An 18,005-nucleotide genomic window follows, 5' to 3' on the forward strand; every position below is an offset into this window, starting at 1 on the left:
TATACCCGATACGGTTTTCAAAACCGTATCGGGTACACGGTTTTGCTCACCCCTAATATTATCAATGCGATCTGACTTCAGGAAGTCAATAGATTGAACTGTTCCAAAATCCATATCTTTACAAGATCTACTCACCATAATCTGGGTCATAACACGTCAGTCTTCCTATTTGTGTTGTCACACCTCATTCTCGCAACCTTCAAACAGTAATGACCTAACATCCAAATTGACTATATACACCAAATCCAACTCGTTTTGATCGCAGGAAATGGTTCACACCTAGAGTCCAAAATAATCCTTTCTAGTTCCTCCAGTATAACCCAGTTGTCCGGTCTGCTTGTTGATCAGATCATCTATGATGTTCCTCAAAATACATACTCCGTACTAGATTTTAGAGTATAGAGTCCGAACAAGATTTGCCAGCTCTAACCAATATCATGTTAGATAATCATCGATACATTAGTCACCATAATTATTCAGGATATTGCGCTAGGATGAATGGATACATTGATAAAAAACGGGGACTATATTTGCACCTATTATATACAAAGGAGACACAAGTGACTACATAACTGTTTACTGCACAGTGAGTCCGCTACACAAAAGAATGGCATTTACCCTACTACTAATATTTCTCCTTTACCGCCTTCTGTTTGCTTTTTTTCTTTCTGTTCTTTGTTTCACTCATCTACGCCCAAGAACAGCATACAAAAAACCCAATGCTCGGGCACAAAACAATAAGAAAAATGGAACTAATGACTCTTTATGACTGCCAAAATACGTCAAAGTCGGTACTATACAAAGAGCGATCTTGAATCTCCAGATTTGCAACATGCCAGTTGATCAGTCTAGACTGAAGACATTTACACAAAAGCAGTCCAGCCGGAAAAATCCACCATTCCCTTTCATCCCTACAGATACAACCAATAAACAGGGATCAATGAGGCTTGTACAGTTGTACTAGATGATCGGTCTCGCATGTGAGACCTACGCAAATCCCATGCATTCTTCATTTAGTTAGGGGTTAGAAGTTGGTCTCACAGGGAAGACCATCTCATATGAGTGTATTAAGAGGCGTATTTTATCATTAGTCACATATAAGTTGAATACAATTACTTGGTGATGAAGAGAAACTAGTAGCAAGTACTCGTAATTCATAAGAGTAACTTACATGCCCCACGGCTGCAAATAAGGTAATGTTTTGCTTCGAGATGATTGGGACTTGAAGTGTACGTAACCACAAATCAATGCCACGACCTATTTTGCAAAATCGAAGCAACTCAGAACAATAATAATGAGGGTCACAGTAGAGCAAAGGCTGCAGAAAGTTGAATGTGAAGAAAAAATTTGATAATAACAACTTGCTTGCTTAGCCTAATGTCAAATGACCTATACTCACTTTTTATAACCAACAACCCATGTGATATCTTCTTGCATGCGCAAGTTGGTTCAATTTACTCAAAAAAAATTTTCATCTCCTTTGCCGTCATGTGAAAAGCAAGCTTCATATATGATAGAGACTAGAGTATCACTGTATCATATACGTTGTGGATTACCATGGGATGAGGCAGCCAAATATAGAAACAATCATCTACATTATGTTTAGGTCATTACTATAGTAACTTGGATTAACCATAGGTTAAACAAATGAAAATTCAACTACAACAGCAAACTGCAAACCCAGTGAATGCATGTAACAGAGAGAGAGAGAGAGAGAGAGAGACAGGGAGAGAGAGGGGGTCACTTACAACATTGACCACAGAGTTAATGTTCCAGAGAGCATACAACCGAGCGAGGCCGGCAGATCGTCGAGGACCATGGCTGAACAAAGCATTAATCCCAGCCGGAAACGGTAGGAGAATGCCCAGTGGTAATATGAATAGAACAAGAAAGACGTATGCCATTGATACTGAATACAGCTGGAGTAAGGTAAGCAGCACTAGGCTGAAATCTCCTAGGAGTATAATTGAGATGACCAAACCAACAAGATCCTACATGAGGACAATAAAAACTGGTTAACAAGGCATTCATAACTCCTGAGATCTTTCACTTGCTAAATTACCAAAGTTAAATTTAAATGAGTATTCAAACAATTAAAAATCATTACCTGATGTCCAACAGGCTTTGTATTGTGAAGTATGAGAGAGAAGGGGAAGAAAAGGTCTCTTCTTTCCTCTAGGTTTTGTATGTTGCCAATGTCGAGAGTCAATCCATATGACTTCTTCTGGCTTGAAAGATATTCACTTTTTTTATCCAAATGCTCTATGAGGGGTTCTTCCCACTGAAAACCTGACGAACTCCCCCTAGTAATGCTGCTACAGGTACAAAAGATAGACAATTAGTTAATTACAGAGCAGAGGACCAATGTGTATGCAAATACAGATGACTATGTAACTCGGATATAAGGGTTGGATACGATAAAAATATCCAACTGCCATACTCGTCAAAACTCATTTTTTTGGGCATGGGTACTATCCTAAAATGAGGTATGGGTGCGAGTACAAGTCTTCAGAACCCAAAAAAAAGTTAGAAATTTAAAGTACTTGTTAGTTTTTACAAGTCCCCAAATCACTTTGGGACTAAGGCTCTGATGTTAGTTTTTTCAAGCGAACTATAGAGATGTTTGTGAAGGGGAAGCAAGGTAATAATATCAACCACCATCAAATAAAAACTTCACATAGTCTTTTTTAGTTTCTTTTTTTTTTGTCCTGCAATCCTCCCTGTTTGCCGCTTACAGGGGAATGTCGGAGTCGTAAGGCCAGGTACGGGTTCCCTTGAGTGTAAATCGGACAAGTACAGTACCCATGATGAAGAGTCGAAGTAAAATTTCAGATGAATATACAACATCAAGAAGATACGAGTACAATGAATTAACATACTAGGCTTTACCTGGAAGGTTGGTCAGCCCGCATTCTCCCATCTTGACATTCAGCGATTGAAGATTCAATGTTCTCATCAACCGCACAGATCAACAAACCATATTGATGATAACCACAAGCTGTGGCTTGAAAACAGGCTAGATCAGCACGTAAACCATAATTCCTAAGTGCTCGGTTGGCATGACTCTCGAGCCATCGGAGAACAGGCCTGAATGTTTTCCTTAAACATCCACGACGAACCAGCCGAAGATGAGCATTTACACCAGCAACCAGCCTATACCAAGTCGTGGGTGGAACAGACTGAAACCAATCAGAAATACCAGAGTCAAACAAATTAAGTAAACATATCATTTATTCCCACAATTCCATTATTTGAAGGGTCTTTTTTATATTTGTGGGACTTTGAATCATACCTGACTCATAAGGCTAGTTAGAATATTATCACTGTGAAGAGTGAGGGGTGCAATATAACTTCCATCACCACCAAAAAACATAGCCAAAGGAAACCTTTGATGCAGACGAGGAGGTAGATCACTCCTTTTTTCATCACCGCCAAGGAAAAAATCCACATAGGCCAGCATCAAGTCAGGAGTAGCAGCAACCTATAGTGACAGAATGCAACCCTCAAAATAGAGACAACAAATAAACAAGCAACTGGATAAAAACTGGCAAACAATAAGGTAAACTCTCTTCCTCAAAGGTCACTAATGGTCATGTATCCATACTTTACTATTTGGGTACAAGTATCGGCAAACGATCATTCTTTTTGACACCTCACTTATAATAGGCTTAAGAAATGGTTGCCAGCAAACCTACCTTAATCCCTTCATAAAGAGCGCGTGAACGACAAGAGCGTAAGCATGCATGATCGTATTCTGACCGGACAAACTCACGAAGTCGCTGCAGCTTAATTCGACGGCGCCACAACAGCCATGACCATGCCAATGGGTGTGCTAAAACAGAAAGTATACTGTACACTGATCCCTCCCACCATTGATATGTTGCCAATAGGTTAACCTCATCCACAAATCTATTAAAAGCACCCTCATACCTGCAAATGGGACGGAAAATTACAAATGAATAGTGACAAGAGTAGTGGCTACTTACAAGTTACAACTATTTTATGGAAAATGAGCAGTCCATTCATTAATAAAAATAAGTGACCTTTTCTATACCTTCATTCAAAAACTCCCACCGTTCCTAATTTTTTTTCAAACTCTCACCTTTTATGAACATTTCCTTCAAAACTCCTACCAAACGCCCACATTTGCCAAAATAAACAACATTGTTGGCACTATAAATCATGAATAAATCTTTTTCTTCCACAAAAAAAGTTAAATTTGGACAAGAATGAAAATGTTTCATTATTGTTGAAAAATGGACTTTTGATGGGGGTTTCAGACTAAATATTTAGAAAAAGGGAGAGTGTTTTAAAAAAAATTAGAATACGTGGAAATTTAAAAAGGAGGTATAGAAACGGTGGGAGGTTTGAATTAGCTCTAAAATAGTGAATGTTGAGATGATACATACACAATCTCTTTTAACTGATCAGGTGGGGAGTGAGGGAGATGCCATGGTTCACTAAATGTGTTTGGACCCATAAAATACATCCTGTGTACATGGCTCTGAGACTCCTCGGCTCTATTTGTTTCCAAAACCTGCAGGAGAAGGCAGCATGAAAATTTTTCAGCACTTAAACTGTTCAATGAAAGCAACGGACGATAACTTACATATTATATTTACAGAGCATCAAGTATAGAATACACTCAGAATCGAAAGTCTAACAAAATTAATGTCAAGAGCACCAGAAAATGGATGCATACCTCATTGAGCGACTCTAGAAAAGGGAAAGAGTGATCTATCTGTGAGCCATGTTGAGTAGGGGCAGGGCCAGGTAGGTCATCAACGCCAACAAATCTCATGCGAGCCACACTAAGCACAACAGCCAACAGTAAGAGGAGACCCACCAGAAGAAGACCAAACCACCAAGGTCCTCCAAATGTATAAATTAGCTCTTCAAGAGCTGTATAACAGTGTGGCATGTGATATCTATCCGAAATGCATTTGTATGGACATGGAGTTTCAGTGACACCACCTGTAAAGAAGAAAGTCAGATAATGCTGTCATCAAATAACTAGTATAAGCCAGGAGACAGGAGATGATGAAATTTATATATACAGGGTACCCAGACAGCAGCCTTAGAGAATCAGATGAAGGACATCAGGTAATGTCATCATCAAATAAGTATATGGAGACATGGGAGACAAGCTTTATCTACAGTGCCCAGAAAGTAACAGTCTAAAAAAGATGTGGACATGCTGATTGTTTCCTACAACAAGCTCACAAAGCCCTGAATTAAATAAAGAGTCAAAATTTACACATACCTCTCACACTAATATAGATAGCACGGTGAGGAAGCTCCAAATGAGTACAAGATTGACAAAGGGATTCATCAGATCCAACAACATTTTTGTAAGTCCCGGAGGGGCATTCCTACAAAATAAAAACACTACATTAATTTATATGAACTTGAAACTTCCTCAAAAAAATAAAAAGTAAAAAAGGTTAGCCTCTGCTTGCTCTACAGAATTTTTTAGAGGGAAGAAAGGAAGAGTGATAGTAACACACTGGAAGAAATGCAAAATTGAAATCCAGAATCGTCCAGGGAACACGTGTTCCAGGGCATCTAAGCAAATATTTTTAGAGGCAAAAGGACACTTATCCAGGATAATTAAACCCAGGACCTTTGAGTGGCAAACTGAAAAGGACACATTCGGGGGAAAAAAAAGCAGTATAATTAAACTACACTCCATATATTAATTATTCCACAAACCCAAGAAATGACAAAATCAGCTCCTATGAATTCCTTTAACAGTCACTAAGCAAAATCCTAAAATTAGTTGACTCAAGTATGGTTGCTGTCCCATTAAAATTTACAGTCATGCTAAATCGACAAATACTCTAAATGAGGCAGATTTTGGATTTCTCCATTTACATGATTGCTCAAAAGGGGTAAGCTGGTAGTCTTTGCCTTCTTCAGACCTTCAAAACATGATAGAACATAATACTTCCAATGCATCTAAGCAAATATTGCCGCCTTCTGCTATTTATGCCTAGAATAGTACTCCCTCCGTATCTTATTGATGTTACCACTACATTAAAATACTACTCACATATATTGAAGATGTGGGAACATCATTAAAGAACGAGGGAGTAGTAGCTTACTGGCTTTTACAAGAAATATAAACTAATACTTCCTCTATTCCAATGCATTGAATACGTATTCCAATTTGGGTTGTTCCTTTTGATTGTATACGTTTCTATTTAAGGTAACTATAACCCTCTTAAATAACTAAACTACCCTCAGGCCTCACCTTCTTATTAACCCAAACTCACATCGGCCCAATCCCACCACCAACTGCCACCTCCACCACCCACCATGTCTCCACCACCGCCACCGCCACCCTAATCCGGCCGTATCAGAGTCCACCGCCACCATACCCCACTACCCCAGCTTCACCACCCTCCACACCAGTCCCACCTCCGCCCCTCTGCCCAACCTTCACGCAAGTACCACCACCACCGTTACACCCACTACTACCATGTCAAAACCACTCCGTCGGAATGAGACACCATCCACCACGCCTGAAAACCCCTCTCTCACACACGAATCCCCTCCCACCCTCGAAAACTCTAGATCTACAGTTTTGGAGAGTACAGGAGGGGAATCGTGGGTGGGGGTGGTGTCTCGTGGTGATGGGGATGGTTTCAATGCGGTAGGGGTAGTGGAGATAATGAGGGTATGAAAGGCGGCTGGGTATGGCGGCGGTGGGCGTGCGGTGGTGGGAGGCGGCTGGAAATAGCAGTCAAGAGTGCGAGAGTGGTGGCCTGGAGTGAGGTGGTAGTAGGCGTCAAGGGTGGAGGGTTTTAATGGTGGTGGGTGGGATGAGGGAAGCTGAAAAGTCAAGGGTGAAAAGACAATAGACGACATAACTCCAAATTTGGACTCTCCTAAAAGCTCGTGCAAAAGCATACATATACAATATATTGGTACGGAAGTAGAGATTTGAAATTCAAAGTACTCTTTAATTCAAAATAACCTTGCAAAAGGTGCCATAAAGGCCCTCGGGACAAGCTTTTCCAGTTAATGTTCCATTTTCTCCAGCACCACCTTCAGCATTGCCAACGCCTCCCCTATGTAAAAGAATAATACATCAAGTCATTGATAACTCAGTAAGAATAAAAACCTCTGACTCAGCCATGACACATAGAATGCAGATTTTAAACACTACCCAAAGCCAAAATAAATAAACTTGCCAGCAATTATAGTGTGAGATGCTAAATGCCAAGAATTACGAGAAGATGAAAATGAGCATTCTGACGAAGTAAATTATCAGTTTTTTTAGCATAAGATTATTATATTCTTCTACCAAACATAACACAACTTAAATCTGAAGCATAACAGATCACAGATGACATCGAAAAATTGTATGCTGTACAGAATAAACCCCATTAATATTCGAAAGACAAATACAAACCAGGTACGTATGCTTCCTTTCACACTAGCAATTGGCTGATACAGATCCCCAGTTGGAATGTTGGACCAGTGAAAATGCACCCTGCCACCACCGCCGCCGCCGCCGCCGAGTGGACCACCATTCCCACCCACACTAGAAAGGCTTGCATTACTGCTAATAGTTAATGCTGACAAAAACAGGAGAACAGTGCCACCAGATCCACCTCCAAGACCTCCACTTTGGTTCCTAAAAAAATGATAGGCGCTGTTACCATTGTCTAGGTAGCTTCCTCCATCTGCTCTCACTGAACCCTCAACAGACAGGCTTGACAAAGGATGCTCCATTGAACCAATTACTACAAAAACGGAAACAGCAAGTGTGAAAAAGAATTAGTGGACGTTCCAATTGATTCGTTTTACAGCTGAGAAATGAGAACATGCAAAGAAAACACAAGAAAACCCACAAATTATTTACTTATAACGATATTTAAAATCATTGATCTTGGGCATTGAACCACCATAAAGATACCAAAATCCAGGAAAGCACATACGGACTAAGGATTAACTAGCCCAAAATGTGGAAAGACAGGGGGATTCTAAAAGCTATTTTCACAAGCTCATAGAAAGCTCATGGGCACAGAGCACGTGAAATGACAAAAGGAGTGAAATAAAAGACAAAAGCAATAAAATGAGGTTGAATTCACACATGATTGGAAGTAGATAAAAGACTGAATATACTAGAGTTAAACAGAAACGAAACAATACAAATTATGAATTTCTAAGCATTATAAGTTAAAACATGAACGTAAAAGGGGAGCAACTCTCACATACAGGCAATAAATGACCATTTGCACCTGAGACTAAAGGCAATGTATCAGAGTAAAATCCCAAGACTAGATATTGCACTAAACATCGCCTTGTACACATAAGGATTACATGGATCAGATCTAAATATAATCAAAACCGAATAAATGATATCAAAAACAGAAACACGAGAAGTGAGGAACAACTAACAAATGTAATACATCCCAAAGAGGACAGGATTTTCTACAGAGGCTGATGTTCCTTACCAACAATACCCCCACCAGCAGTGTAACCGCCTATGCTGTCATTTCCATTTCCACTTCCACTCCCGCTACCAAGTTCACAAGGTAAATGTTTCCTTCCATATGATACGCCACCCTCAACACAAGTACCATTGTAACATCCAGCCCCACCATTGCCACCATGTCCTCCTCCACCACTAAGCCCATAAGTCAAGACCTTTCCTCTGCCAATCCCACCAGTACACCCTGTACAAATACAGTAGATAGACACTGATGAGTGAAAACGGTAACAAAAATATAGGACTAACACCCAAACATTGTCCAGCCAAGGAGGCAACGGATGGCCATAGAGATAACTTTCATATCGTCCTACTTCTCAATCATTTTTGGAAGAGATCTATTATACTTGATAACGATATCTTTGAACTAGCCAAGATACTTAGAAAACACATACCCAAGCCAGACGCGTCTATTACTCCTGATGACCGGACACCTATAGTCCTTGCTCTATGAAAATGAATAACGGATCCTGTTATCAAACCTTCAACAATAACATCTTCAACTCTGCAAATCTGTCAACAATGCCTTTAAATGAATCAGGTTAATTCACTTAAATCAAGTTTAAGAACAAACATGTTCCTGAAGTGTGAATACCTGAAGAGTGAAGGACAATGAAGAATTGACATTGCAATCATCTGGAGGATGCAGCAACTCTCCGGGACAGTCATGGCTATCACAGTAAAGCCTTGGTGTCCTGCTTGATAAGAAATTAAATATTTCAGTTTTAAAAAATTTAAATGAATGTGAGAGTCTAGGTTAACCAGAAACCACTGTGTACAGGCAAACTTACATATCGTCTTTCTCTGCGCTCTCTAAAGGGCCACGCAAAATTGAACCAGGTCCAGTCTGTTAACAAAACAGAAATCAGTTAGATTAGTTACACGTCAAATAGAATATAATATCTTAACAAGACCAAATATAGAAACAACCCAAATGGTGTTTCACTAAACCTTTGTTTGAAAGAAGGTATTTGGAGGGAAAGAGTGAGAAGGAGATGGAATCTCTCTTGCTTGACTAACAAAATAGAGGGGGGTGAAAGGAAGAAGAATATTTCCCTCGTTTGGAAAGTAACATGAGTTGAAGGGAAATGGAGGGATCCATTTCCCCCACCCACACACACAAACACAGGCCTAATTAAAATTTCCCTCCAGCATTGGGAAGACTTGAAAGGAAAAAGCCAAGATCCATTTCCTCCCCCCCACCCCTCCCTTCATTTCCCTCCTTCAGACAATGCATAGAAGAAAATAAGGTGTATATAAAGTGATCTATTTCCATTTAAATATTATGTACAAATCACACATGTTCACATGATCAGGTGAAGCTGCATAGGCAAAATAATCAGGAAACTTAGATTCACAATCAACAATTTTTTATTTCCAAAAGAAATGCAAATTATTGTCCCTGGAAATGGTCAGCTACTATATAGGGCTGATTGTTTGAGAGTGTTACATCTAATACAAATGTTCATCATTGACAAAAAAAAAATAAAAGAACATTTTAACGATAACAGAATTCATTTCGGTTCTGTTCTGTTTTGGGTCATAATTTACTTGAGTTAACAGTAAAAAAAATAGCTTAATGTATCTAATACTTTCCAATTTTGAGTTTATGAGTTTATTATGAGAAAATAAATACTTTTAATTCAGGTCAATCGGTTCGGTTGTTATCAGTTCAGAAGGTTCGGGTATCATTCGGTTATTATTGAATTCGATTTAGTTTTGGTTCGATTCAGAGGAGTCGGGTTTTGGGAACTATTCATGCTACTCATATCAGGTGTTCGATCGATTGTCAATTCAGATATTTTCAATCGGTTTTCTAGGTTTGGGTTTATTTTGCCAGGTCTACGGCTGTTAGCCCCTTCTGGTATTTTTTTTCCCAACATACGCACACACTTTCCAATTAAAATTAATTTTATTATTAATAAATTTAAAAAAATTTAGGATTACTGCTACTAATTGATATTTTTGTTACTAAGTTTCTATAAAAAAAAGGAAAGAAAAAAAGAGTTTTTCTTGTTTTTCAACTTTCATAACTAAAGAGCAAAAAGCAGTCTCCTCCCCTCCTACCTCACATAGCTTCCCCTCCCTCAGCAATCACACCATAGAGGATATAATTTCAATAGCTTAACACCCTTGACTATTCTTACCATCAGGCCACTAATAATACTCGTTCAGCCATATACAGCAACACTATTACCCCCTGGGCCCCAAAGGCTCCCATCAATGACAAGTTAAGGGGTATGGATTCAGCCTTTTCTAAGTCTTGCAGGCTAGTAATAAAAAAATTAAGTAATTGCAATGTTTAAACATATACTTACATGGATACCATAAAACAGCGATAGCACTAAACGCTGAGCCTCTATTACATCACCCGGACCTGTCAAATTTAATAAACCTTGTCCATATATTCCCAAGTTAGCATTTGACCGTATGGAGGATGATTCCTGAGATATATGTTAAAGAGAATTATTTCAATTTTCAAAGTTGAGGACTTGATAGTACAAAATACATGTGGGCAAGCAAAGAAAATACCCTTAAAACCAGTAGATTACTGGCCTCAAGCAAGGATGTTGCAACATCTCCCCCACCATCTACTAACAATTGGGAGTTCCACATCAAAAACATTTTCACAGACATACGAAGTGCCCCATACACCTGTACGTGATTAGGCAAACATTAATTAAGCTCGTACAGATTTACAAAGTGGAACTAGAAACTTAGAAAACAGAGAAGAGAGACGAGGGGATGCGTAATATTATGAGAGAGAGGGGGGGGGGGAGGGAAAGAGAGCACTATCATCGCATAGACTGCCATCTTAAAAGAATTACTAACAGCGAGCAAAAAGCAGAAACGAATAAAACCTTGATCACAGAATCACTCATCAATAGTTCCTCGGCCAGCAATTCAAACATTGACGAAGCGTAATGCGCCAGCCCGAAGCTTAATTCTCCACCAGCCTCCAGTTTAATTTGTCCTTGAACCTGAAAAGCAACTCGTAAGTATAATTTACATACCACAAAGCATGCGTTGAAATCAGACGGGAGCACAATATCATAAATACGTACTAAGGAGCACAGTATAATTTAAACACAAGATGAGAAATTTCCCTAGCAAAACATGTTGCAGAATGCAGAATGCAGAATTGCAGAGTGCTTTCGTCATGCATCACGTGATAAGGACCACATAAAAGAAACATAATTCAAACACTTCAAGCTTATTATGAAAATTCATTTCATCAAAGTCTGTTCATATCACAATTACCAGCATTCTATATTTCACAAAGCGTTACTGACCTGCACCCGACTCCAAAGCAACGGAACCAAAGCCTTCCCATGGTACCGCACGTATACATTTGTCCAAAGCGGCTGATTAGGAAAATCCATCAGAAGGGTGTCCGAGTCAGTAGAACGGTTGTGGTTGCTAATGATAAGGCTGCGGGGAACCGTATCATATAGAGTACCAGCACCACCTGCATTGTCTGGACATCCATAACTAGCTCCCCCTGCATCCAGTAAATACCGAAACATATAGTTTCAATAATTGTTATTACAACATATTGAATCCGTAGTAATGTCCTTTTGGCATAAAATGGAAATCTAAGAACAGAAATAGAAATATGCAAGTGACTAATACTCCTTTCGTTTCAGAAATAACTTCCATACTTGATAGGTATCGAATTTGTCGTAATAGAATTACTATTGTATTTTTGTTCTTTTTCCGCACTTCAAAGAATGACTTTGTCACTTAGAATAAAAAATTGTCAATTAATTGGTATTACAAAAGTTGCAAAACTTGTTAAAGTATAAGCAGGTTAAAGTTATTTTTATGCACTTCTATTTTCAAGGTCCAATAATGAAGAAAACGCAATAATGGAACTGCAATTCACCTTTTGAGTGTACAGGAACATCAACACAAAAAACCACAATTTCCAAAGAAGTCATGCCGTTCGAAAAGTTAGACATCAGACTAGTAGACAATACAATTAGTCCAGTAAACCAATCAGACAGAGAAAATAATTGCAAAACCAAAAGAGTGAACCAATCAACCGACTTTAGACAACAGAATGAGCTAAAGAACACTAACAAATTAAAGAGGATACCAAAAGACAGATATTCTCACCATGTGCAAGAATTTGCGGCTCATCATGCCAGCTGAAAACATCAATAGACACTCTACCGCCACCTCCACCACCAAAACCATTGCCTCCATTAGCACTTACTTTACCACCACCAGACCTATTCAGGAGAGAAAAAACCCCCACAAAGAAAGAGCATAAAATTATTTACCAACTAAACAGGTGCATATACAACGTCTTAATGGCTTAAATTTTTTAGTTTTTTATAGTAGCAATAGTTGTATTAATAAAAAATAAAAAAAGGAGGAGATCTTCTCAAAATGATAATAACAAACTGCCCCAATAATGGTCCAAGATCATAATAAGGGTTTCCATAAAACCCTTGCAGAAAATATTAAATGTAAAAGAGGGATTATTTAAATAAAGAAAAAAGTCAGCAGTTCGTCGCAGGAAGACAAAAATATAATAAACTAAGAGGAGGAACATCCCAAGCGATAAAATAAAGTTAAATTTTAGAACAATCTTAAACCTTAGCCAGCATGAATTATAGTCTTGTAACAAACTGGAAAAAAATACGAGATACAGTAAGCTTGAAGCAGATCAGAACGAGAGAAGAAATAATTTTTATAGTGTACAGAAACTAAATGCCAGAATTTAGAAGGAACTGATGACTAGAAAAGATGAGCTGGTTAATCATTGCTCCACTTTTTATTAGATTGAAGAATGAGAATGACAAAGAGTATGTCAAAATGTATCCACAATTCCACATCCATGCAAGTCGGTATTGCATGAATTCAACAGGGCTAGGCTAGCGCCCTAGCACAGTGACTGTGTAGCTTGCAAAATTCTTGAGTAGGTCGTATTGACAAAGGGCAGTTGTACTAAATAATAAAGCATAAAGCAAAGCGCACCAGGTAACACATGAACACCTTATATTCTGCTCCCTGTTGCCCACAGCATTTTAAGATAAATTTAATCATGAAAGAAAGAAGTAAAGGAAAGCTAAAAAAATCTTCCACCAGCTATCCAGATCAACCAATCAGATATTCCTTAAGCGCACCACCACAAAAAATTAGAGCTACTAAAGTGTAAAATTGAAGCTTTAGTTTTTTTTTTTTTTTTTGGTTCAAATGAGCGCACTATGTAGCGGGTGAGAATCGAAACCCCAACTTCATGACTGCCACTTGAGCTACTATTGGTAAGGTTCATATAACATGGATTATTGATTAGTCTTCGTCTCCTATAGTTGTAAATGCAAGATATGCAAACAAACTCCCATTAGGCCACGGAACATATTTCTAACCAATTAAGTTGCTGAAAATAACCACCCCAAAAAGTGCTCCAACAAACACTCTTAGAGAACAAGCGACTAGCATCAAAACTGAACCGAACAGACTCGACCCGAAGAAAAAGAATCTAGTCCAAATCCAATTTTTGGAAACCCATACCCAATCCGTTTTTTAAAAACCCGAATCCAAACCCACTATTGAAAAAACAGAACCAATCCACTGCCAAACCATTGATGCCCAAACCCAATTCAACCACACTATAAAATATTTAGGCTTTGTTAGACTTCAAAAATCGCTTTTGAAATACAAAATATATATTCATCGTGTCAAATAGGATTTCAAATAGGTTAATGGATTATATTTTGGATAGGGTCTGGAATCTGGATTAGGATTATATCAAAAATAATTCAGAACGGTTTTGGATTGTGAAGTTTACGATATGAATTGGATCTATATTTGGTTCGGTGATCCAGCAAGTAATTAGATCATATATGGATCGTGCAAAACCAAATTCTACCCAATCCATTGCCAACCTTGCTAACTAATAGTGTTACCTATAGTTTCTCAGCATATTCCTTAGAATAGAGGAAAAGAAAGAGGGAAATGCTCCATGAAACATCAGGCTTAAAAGTTTGAGCAACGTGAAATAGTAGGCAGAGGAACAAGTTTACAATGAGTAATTATTTTTGAGTAGTCTTGTATAAACTGGCAACATGAAGGATAGAACTCTCAGAAGTACAACAGGCAATTGATAAATTATATTCCATCTTGTAGAGTTGTATTACATTGCCCTGCTTACTAAGAGCCAACTATGGGAGATTTCCGTTCATAATGCTACAAAGAAAATACTTCCCTTCATATTGTTAGGTTGAAAATAATACCCACCATGTGCTTTAGATAGGTATGGATAATACTTACCAAAGGTTTGGATACTACATATCTCAAATGTTAGTTTGTACTACTTTTTTATTTAATTCTAGCACATTTATTCACAAACATTGAAATCGAAAACATATTGTACACTTAATGATTTTCTAAACAATTGTTCCAAACCAATAAACTAACTGGTTAATTATATGACCACTTGCATAGTTTTTTCCCTAATTTTCTACTTCACGTTGTTAATCTCATGATAGTTCGTGTTTGTTAATCATCGGTTTCAAAAGTATAACTTGTTGCTACTGCTTTAGAAGAGTTAGCTGGAGATTTAATAAAATGTCAAAAAAACAAAAATGTTATAATTTGACTATTAACATCTCGAAGATGTATACAAAGATTGTAAGTGTCATGCATTGAAATCTTCAAACAAAATATTAAAATCATTTTAACCAGCTAATACTCAACTAACTTTGTATGTATATGTATCATGCATAACAACAATACATTACAAATTCTTGTTTAGGACGGACATATCCATCTTAAACTCGAACGGAGCAACCATACGAGAAAGGGCAAACTCTTGTCTCATCTACCTATATGGGGTAGTATTTGACCCGTTTTAAACTTAAGATGAATATATACAATCAGTCTATCTGGGAGTTTGTAGCAATTACGAAAAAAATTATTGAAATTGAGTAAAGTATAAATGAACTACTTTGTACCTTATAAATTTATAGGATTAAATTATCACTTGGAATAATGCTGTAAATATACATGAATCATCCAGTGAGTGTACTTCTTTATTGTCTTGATTAAGGTTTGTAGGGTTAGAAAAAATCAATGCATAGTTTCACAAACCTTGGGTAAATATTATCCAAACCTAACTAAACCATATAGTGAAATTATTTTTAAAACAATCATATGAAGGGAATTATTTTTCTTTGTAGCATTAAACAGGGAAATCACCCATCACCCAACTAACTATATTAGAAACATATTCTAAATAATTTATCACATTGGCAGTAATATCTTGGGTGCACTTCAGCACTGTTTAGACCCTTACCTAAACCTTAAAAAGTTGAGAGATTCAAAAGTCAACAACGATTGTCAAAATGTAATACAGGTTCCTGACATAAATGGAGATTGGAGTGATTCAACTTGCCAACATTTCAGACTAGGATAAGTCAGGATATTAAAGGTAAACTTCAACTCAGAGCTAAAGATAGCAACCAATCAATCCTTTACGAAGATTCCTACTCAACTGCAAGTGACAAACTTGACATGGTGCAACCATGCGAGTGTCACGAACTGCTACTTTGTGATAAAATTTCAAAATTTCAGAAACAAAATGTCCAAGGGTTGTGTCTGTGTTGTGCCAGAATGTCAGTGTGTCTGATACGCGACACAGTTGCCAAAGTGAAGTGTCACTCTTATCAAACTAATTGTAGGCAAATTCTCACAACTACACAAGGAATGTAATCAAACACACACCAGCAAAAAGTTAACAACATCAAATCCAATCAAATAAAAATCAAAGCAACACAAGAGAGTCAAAGAATAATTACATTTTATGCGCGATGATGTGCACACTCCCACCAGACCCACCCCCGCCTTTATTCCCACCATCACCACCATCAGCCAAAACACTACCATTCACCAAAAGAATCCCTGGCACCTCAATCTTAACCCAACCACCACCACCCCCACCATAATCAACCTCCTTACTTGTAGTCCCGCCTCTACTCCCATAACTACTCGGCTTATCCAACGACGACCACGAGTACGTATCCCCACCCCAAACATCATCAGGCAACTTAGAATCATTAAACAAGCAACAGGCCCCTCGCCCCCCATGCCCGCCCCCTGCCCCATCCAACCCATGCGGCTTCCCACTCGTCTGTGCTGGCGGTTCTCCACCCAATCCCGTAGTATTAATCACTGATCCTACACTCAAACTAGCATTCCAAGCATACAACTCAAATGCACCAGCTATAATCGTCGAATTTTCGCCTAAACTAAAGTTTCCAGTAACATTAATCACAATCTCGCACCCAGGTTTATCGGAACAATCAAGTTTTACATTAGGGAGGACATAAATATTTCCCAACCCATGTATATACACGCTATCAGTAAGATTCAAATCCGATACAATTTGACATGTAGTATCCAAAGTACCGACACCACCAAGATCGCTTTCGCATGACACCGTCGGAGGATGCGGCGGCGGTGGCGGTGGCGACGGTGGCGAGTAATCATGGTGGAACAAGTTCACCGAGCTCGATTCATCGTCGTCATCATCGAAAAATTGATCAATTTGTGAATTCGCTAGTGACGGGAAGAGAAATCTAGGGTTTAATAAGTAGAAAAAGAGCAAAAAAATTGAGAAAAAAGGTGAGCGTAAAATCGGCATTGAAGTGAGAAAATGGAAGAAAAGAGGTGATAATTGAGGGTTAGGAGAATCGCGAATTCATGATGATATGGATGATGGTGAGGAATTGAGGGAAATTGGGGAGCATGGGATGAAGAAAAGGGGGAAGAACAAACCCTAGAAAATAAAATTAAAATTAAAATGATGATGTGAATTAAATTAAAGAAGAAATGAAATTAATGAGACAGTATATATTTTCTGGTGCTTCTGCGTTACACAACTGTAGGAGATCAGAAAAAGGGAGAAAAAGGAAAAAGACGAAAAAGATTTTTTATTTATTATTCTACAATCTGACAAAAATGACTCATTGCAAGAGAAAAATCGGAAAAAAAAAAAAAAAAAAAAGAAAAGAAAAAGAGAATGAAATGGGAGAAGGTATTACGTGTTCGATACAAATAACTAGTCTTAAACTTGTATAAAAATTCACTCGATTGTAATAGTATCATAAAAATCCACCTAGGAAACCTCTCTAGAAAAATCTCCAAATTAATCCCACCGCCTAACCTAGGTGCTGTTTGGCCAAGCTTTAAAAGTGTTTTTGTAACTGAAAAAGTAGTAGCTAGGCAAAACACCCTAAATTATGGAGTTTTGAAACAGCTTTTAAAAAGTCAGAAAGTGATAACTTACCCTCAAAAGTAGAAGTAGGTATTTTCTACTTCTACTTCTACTTCTACTTTTAACATAAAAGGGCTAAAAATTCATTACTAATGTGTTGTTTTTTCTTCTTCTCAAGAAGACCATGACTTCTTTATATTAGTTGGTCTTGCTTCAGACGGGTTATTTTAGTTTGAATATTAAGATGAGATTTTGTAACCATTTTACAGTCAAATGTGA

General features: G+C 38.0%; 1 protein-coding gene across 2 annotated transcripts; it reads right to left on the reverse strand.

Moving 5' to 3' along the window:
- Positions 1-418: 418 nt before the first annotated feature.
- LOC141612149 (uncharacterized) lies at positions 419-17,441 on the reverse strand. Of its 2 annotated transcripts, none has more exons than XM_074430868.1 (22): positions 16,309-17,441; positions 12,620-12,735; positions 11,794-12,002; positions 11,362-11,481; positions 11,033-11,155; positions 10,819-10,944; positions 9,292-9,347; positions 9,096-9,195; positions 8,896-9,013; positions 8,466-8,687; positions 7,418-7,751; positions 6,980-7,073; positions 5,264-5,372; positions 4,703-4,974; positions 4,410-4,537; positions 3,696-3,930; positions 3,293-3,481; positions 2,890-3,179; positions 2,108-2,312; positions 1,749-1,991; positions 1,172-1,257; positions 419-911 (listed from the first exon to the last, which is right to left on the reverse strand). In XM_074430868.1, exons 1-22 carry the CDS (start codon positions 17,151-17,153, stop codon positions 764-766), a joined length of 4,368 nt encoding a protein of 1,455 aa, XP_074286969.1. In that variant the 5' UTR covers positions 17,154-17,441; the 3' UTR covers positions 419-763. The 2 variants fall into 2 exon arrangements, with proteins under 2 accessions (XP_074286969.1, XP_074286968.1); XM_074430867.1 differs by having other exon boundaries at positions 2,108-2,315; positions 16,309-17,415.
- Positions 17,442-18,005: the final 564 nt, after the last annotated feature.

Source organism: Silene latifolia, chromosome 11 (assembly GCF_048544455.1).
Source record: "Silene latifolia isolate original U9 population chromosome 11, ASM4854445v1, whole genome shotgun sequence".
Taxonomy (NCBI): Eukaryota; Viridiplantae; Streptophyta; class Magnoliopsida; order Caryophyllales; family Caryophyllaceae; genus Silene; species Silene latifolia.

Excerpts from the sequence above, each read along its gene's own strand:
- LOC141612149 (XM_074430867.1), bottom strand. The coding sequence starts at position 17,153 with ATGCCGATTTTACGCTCACCTTTTTTCTCAATTTTTTTGCTCTTTTTC. Across the intron at positions 7,074-7,417 it reads AAAGGAAGCATACGTACCTG|GGGAGGCGTTGGCAATGCTG; the intron begins GTTTGTATTTGT and ends TCTTTTACATAG. Across the intron at positions 5,373-6,979 it reads TTTATGGCACCTTTTGCAAG|GAATGCCCCTCCGGGACTTA; the intron begins GTTATTTTGAAT and ends TTTATTTTGTAG.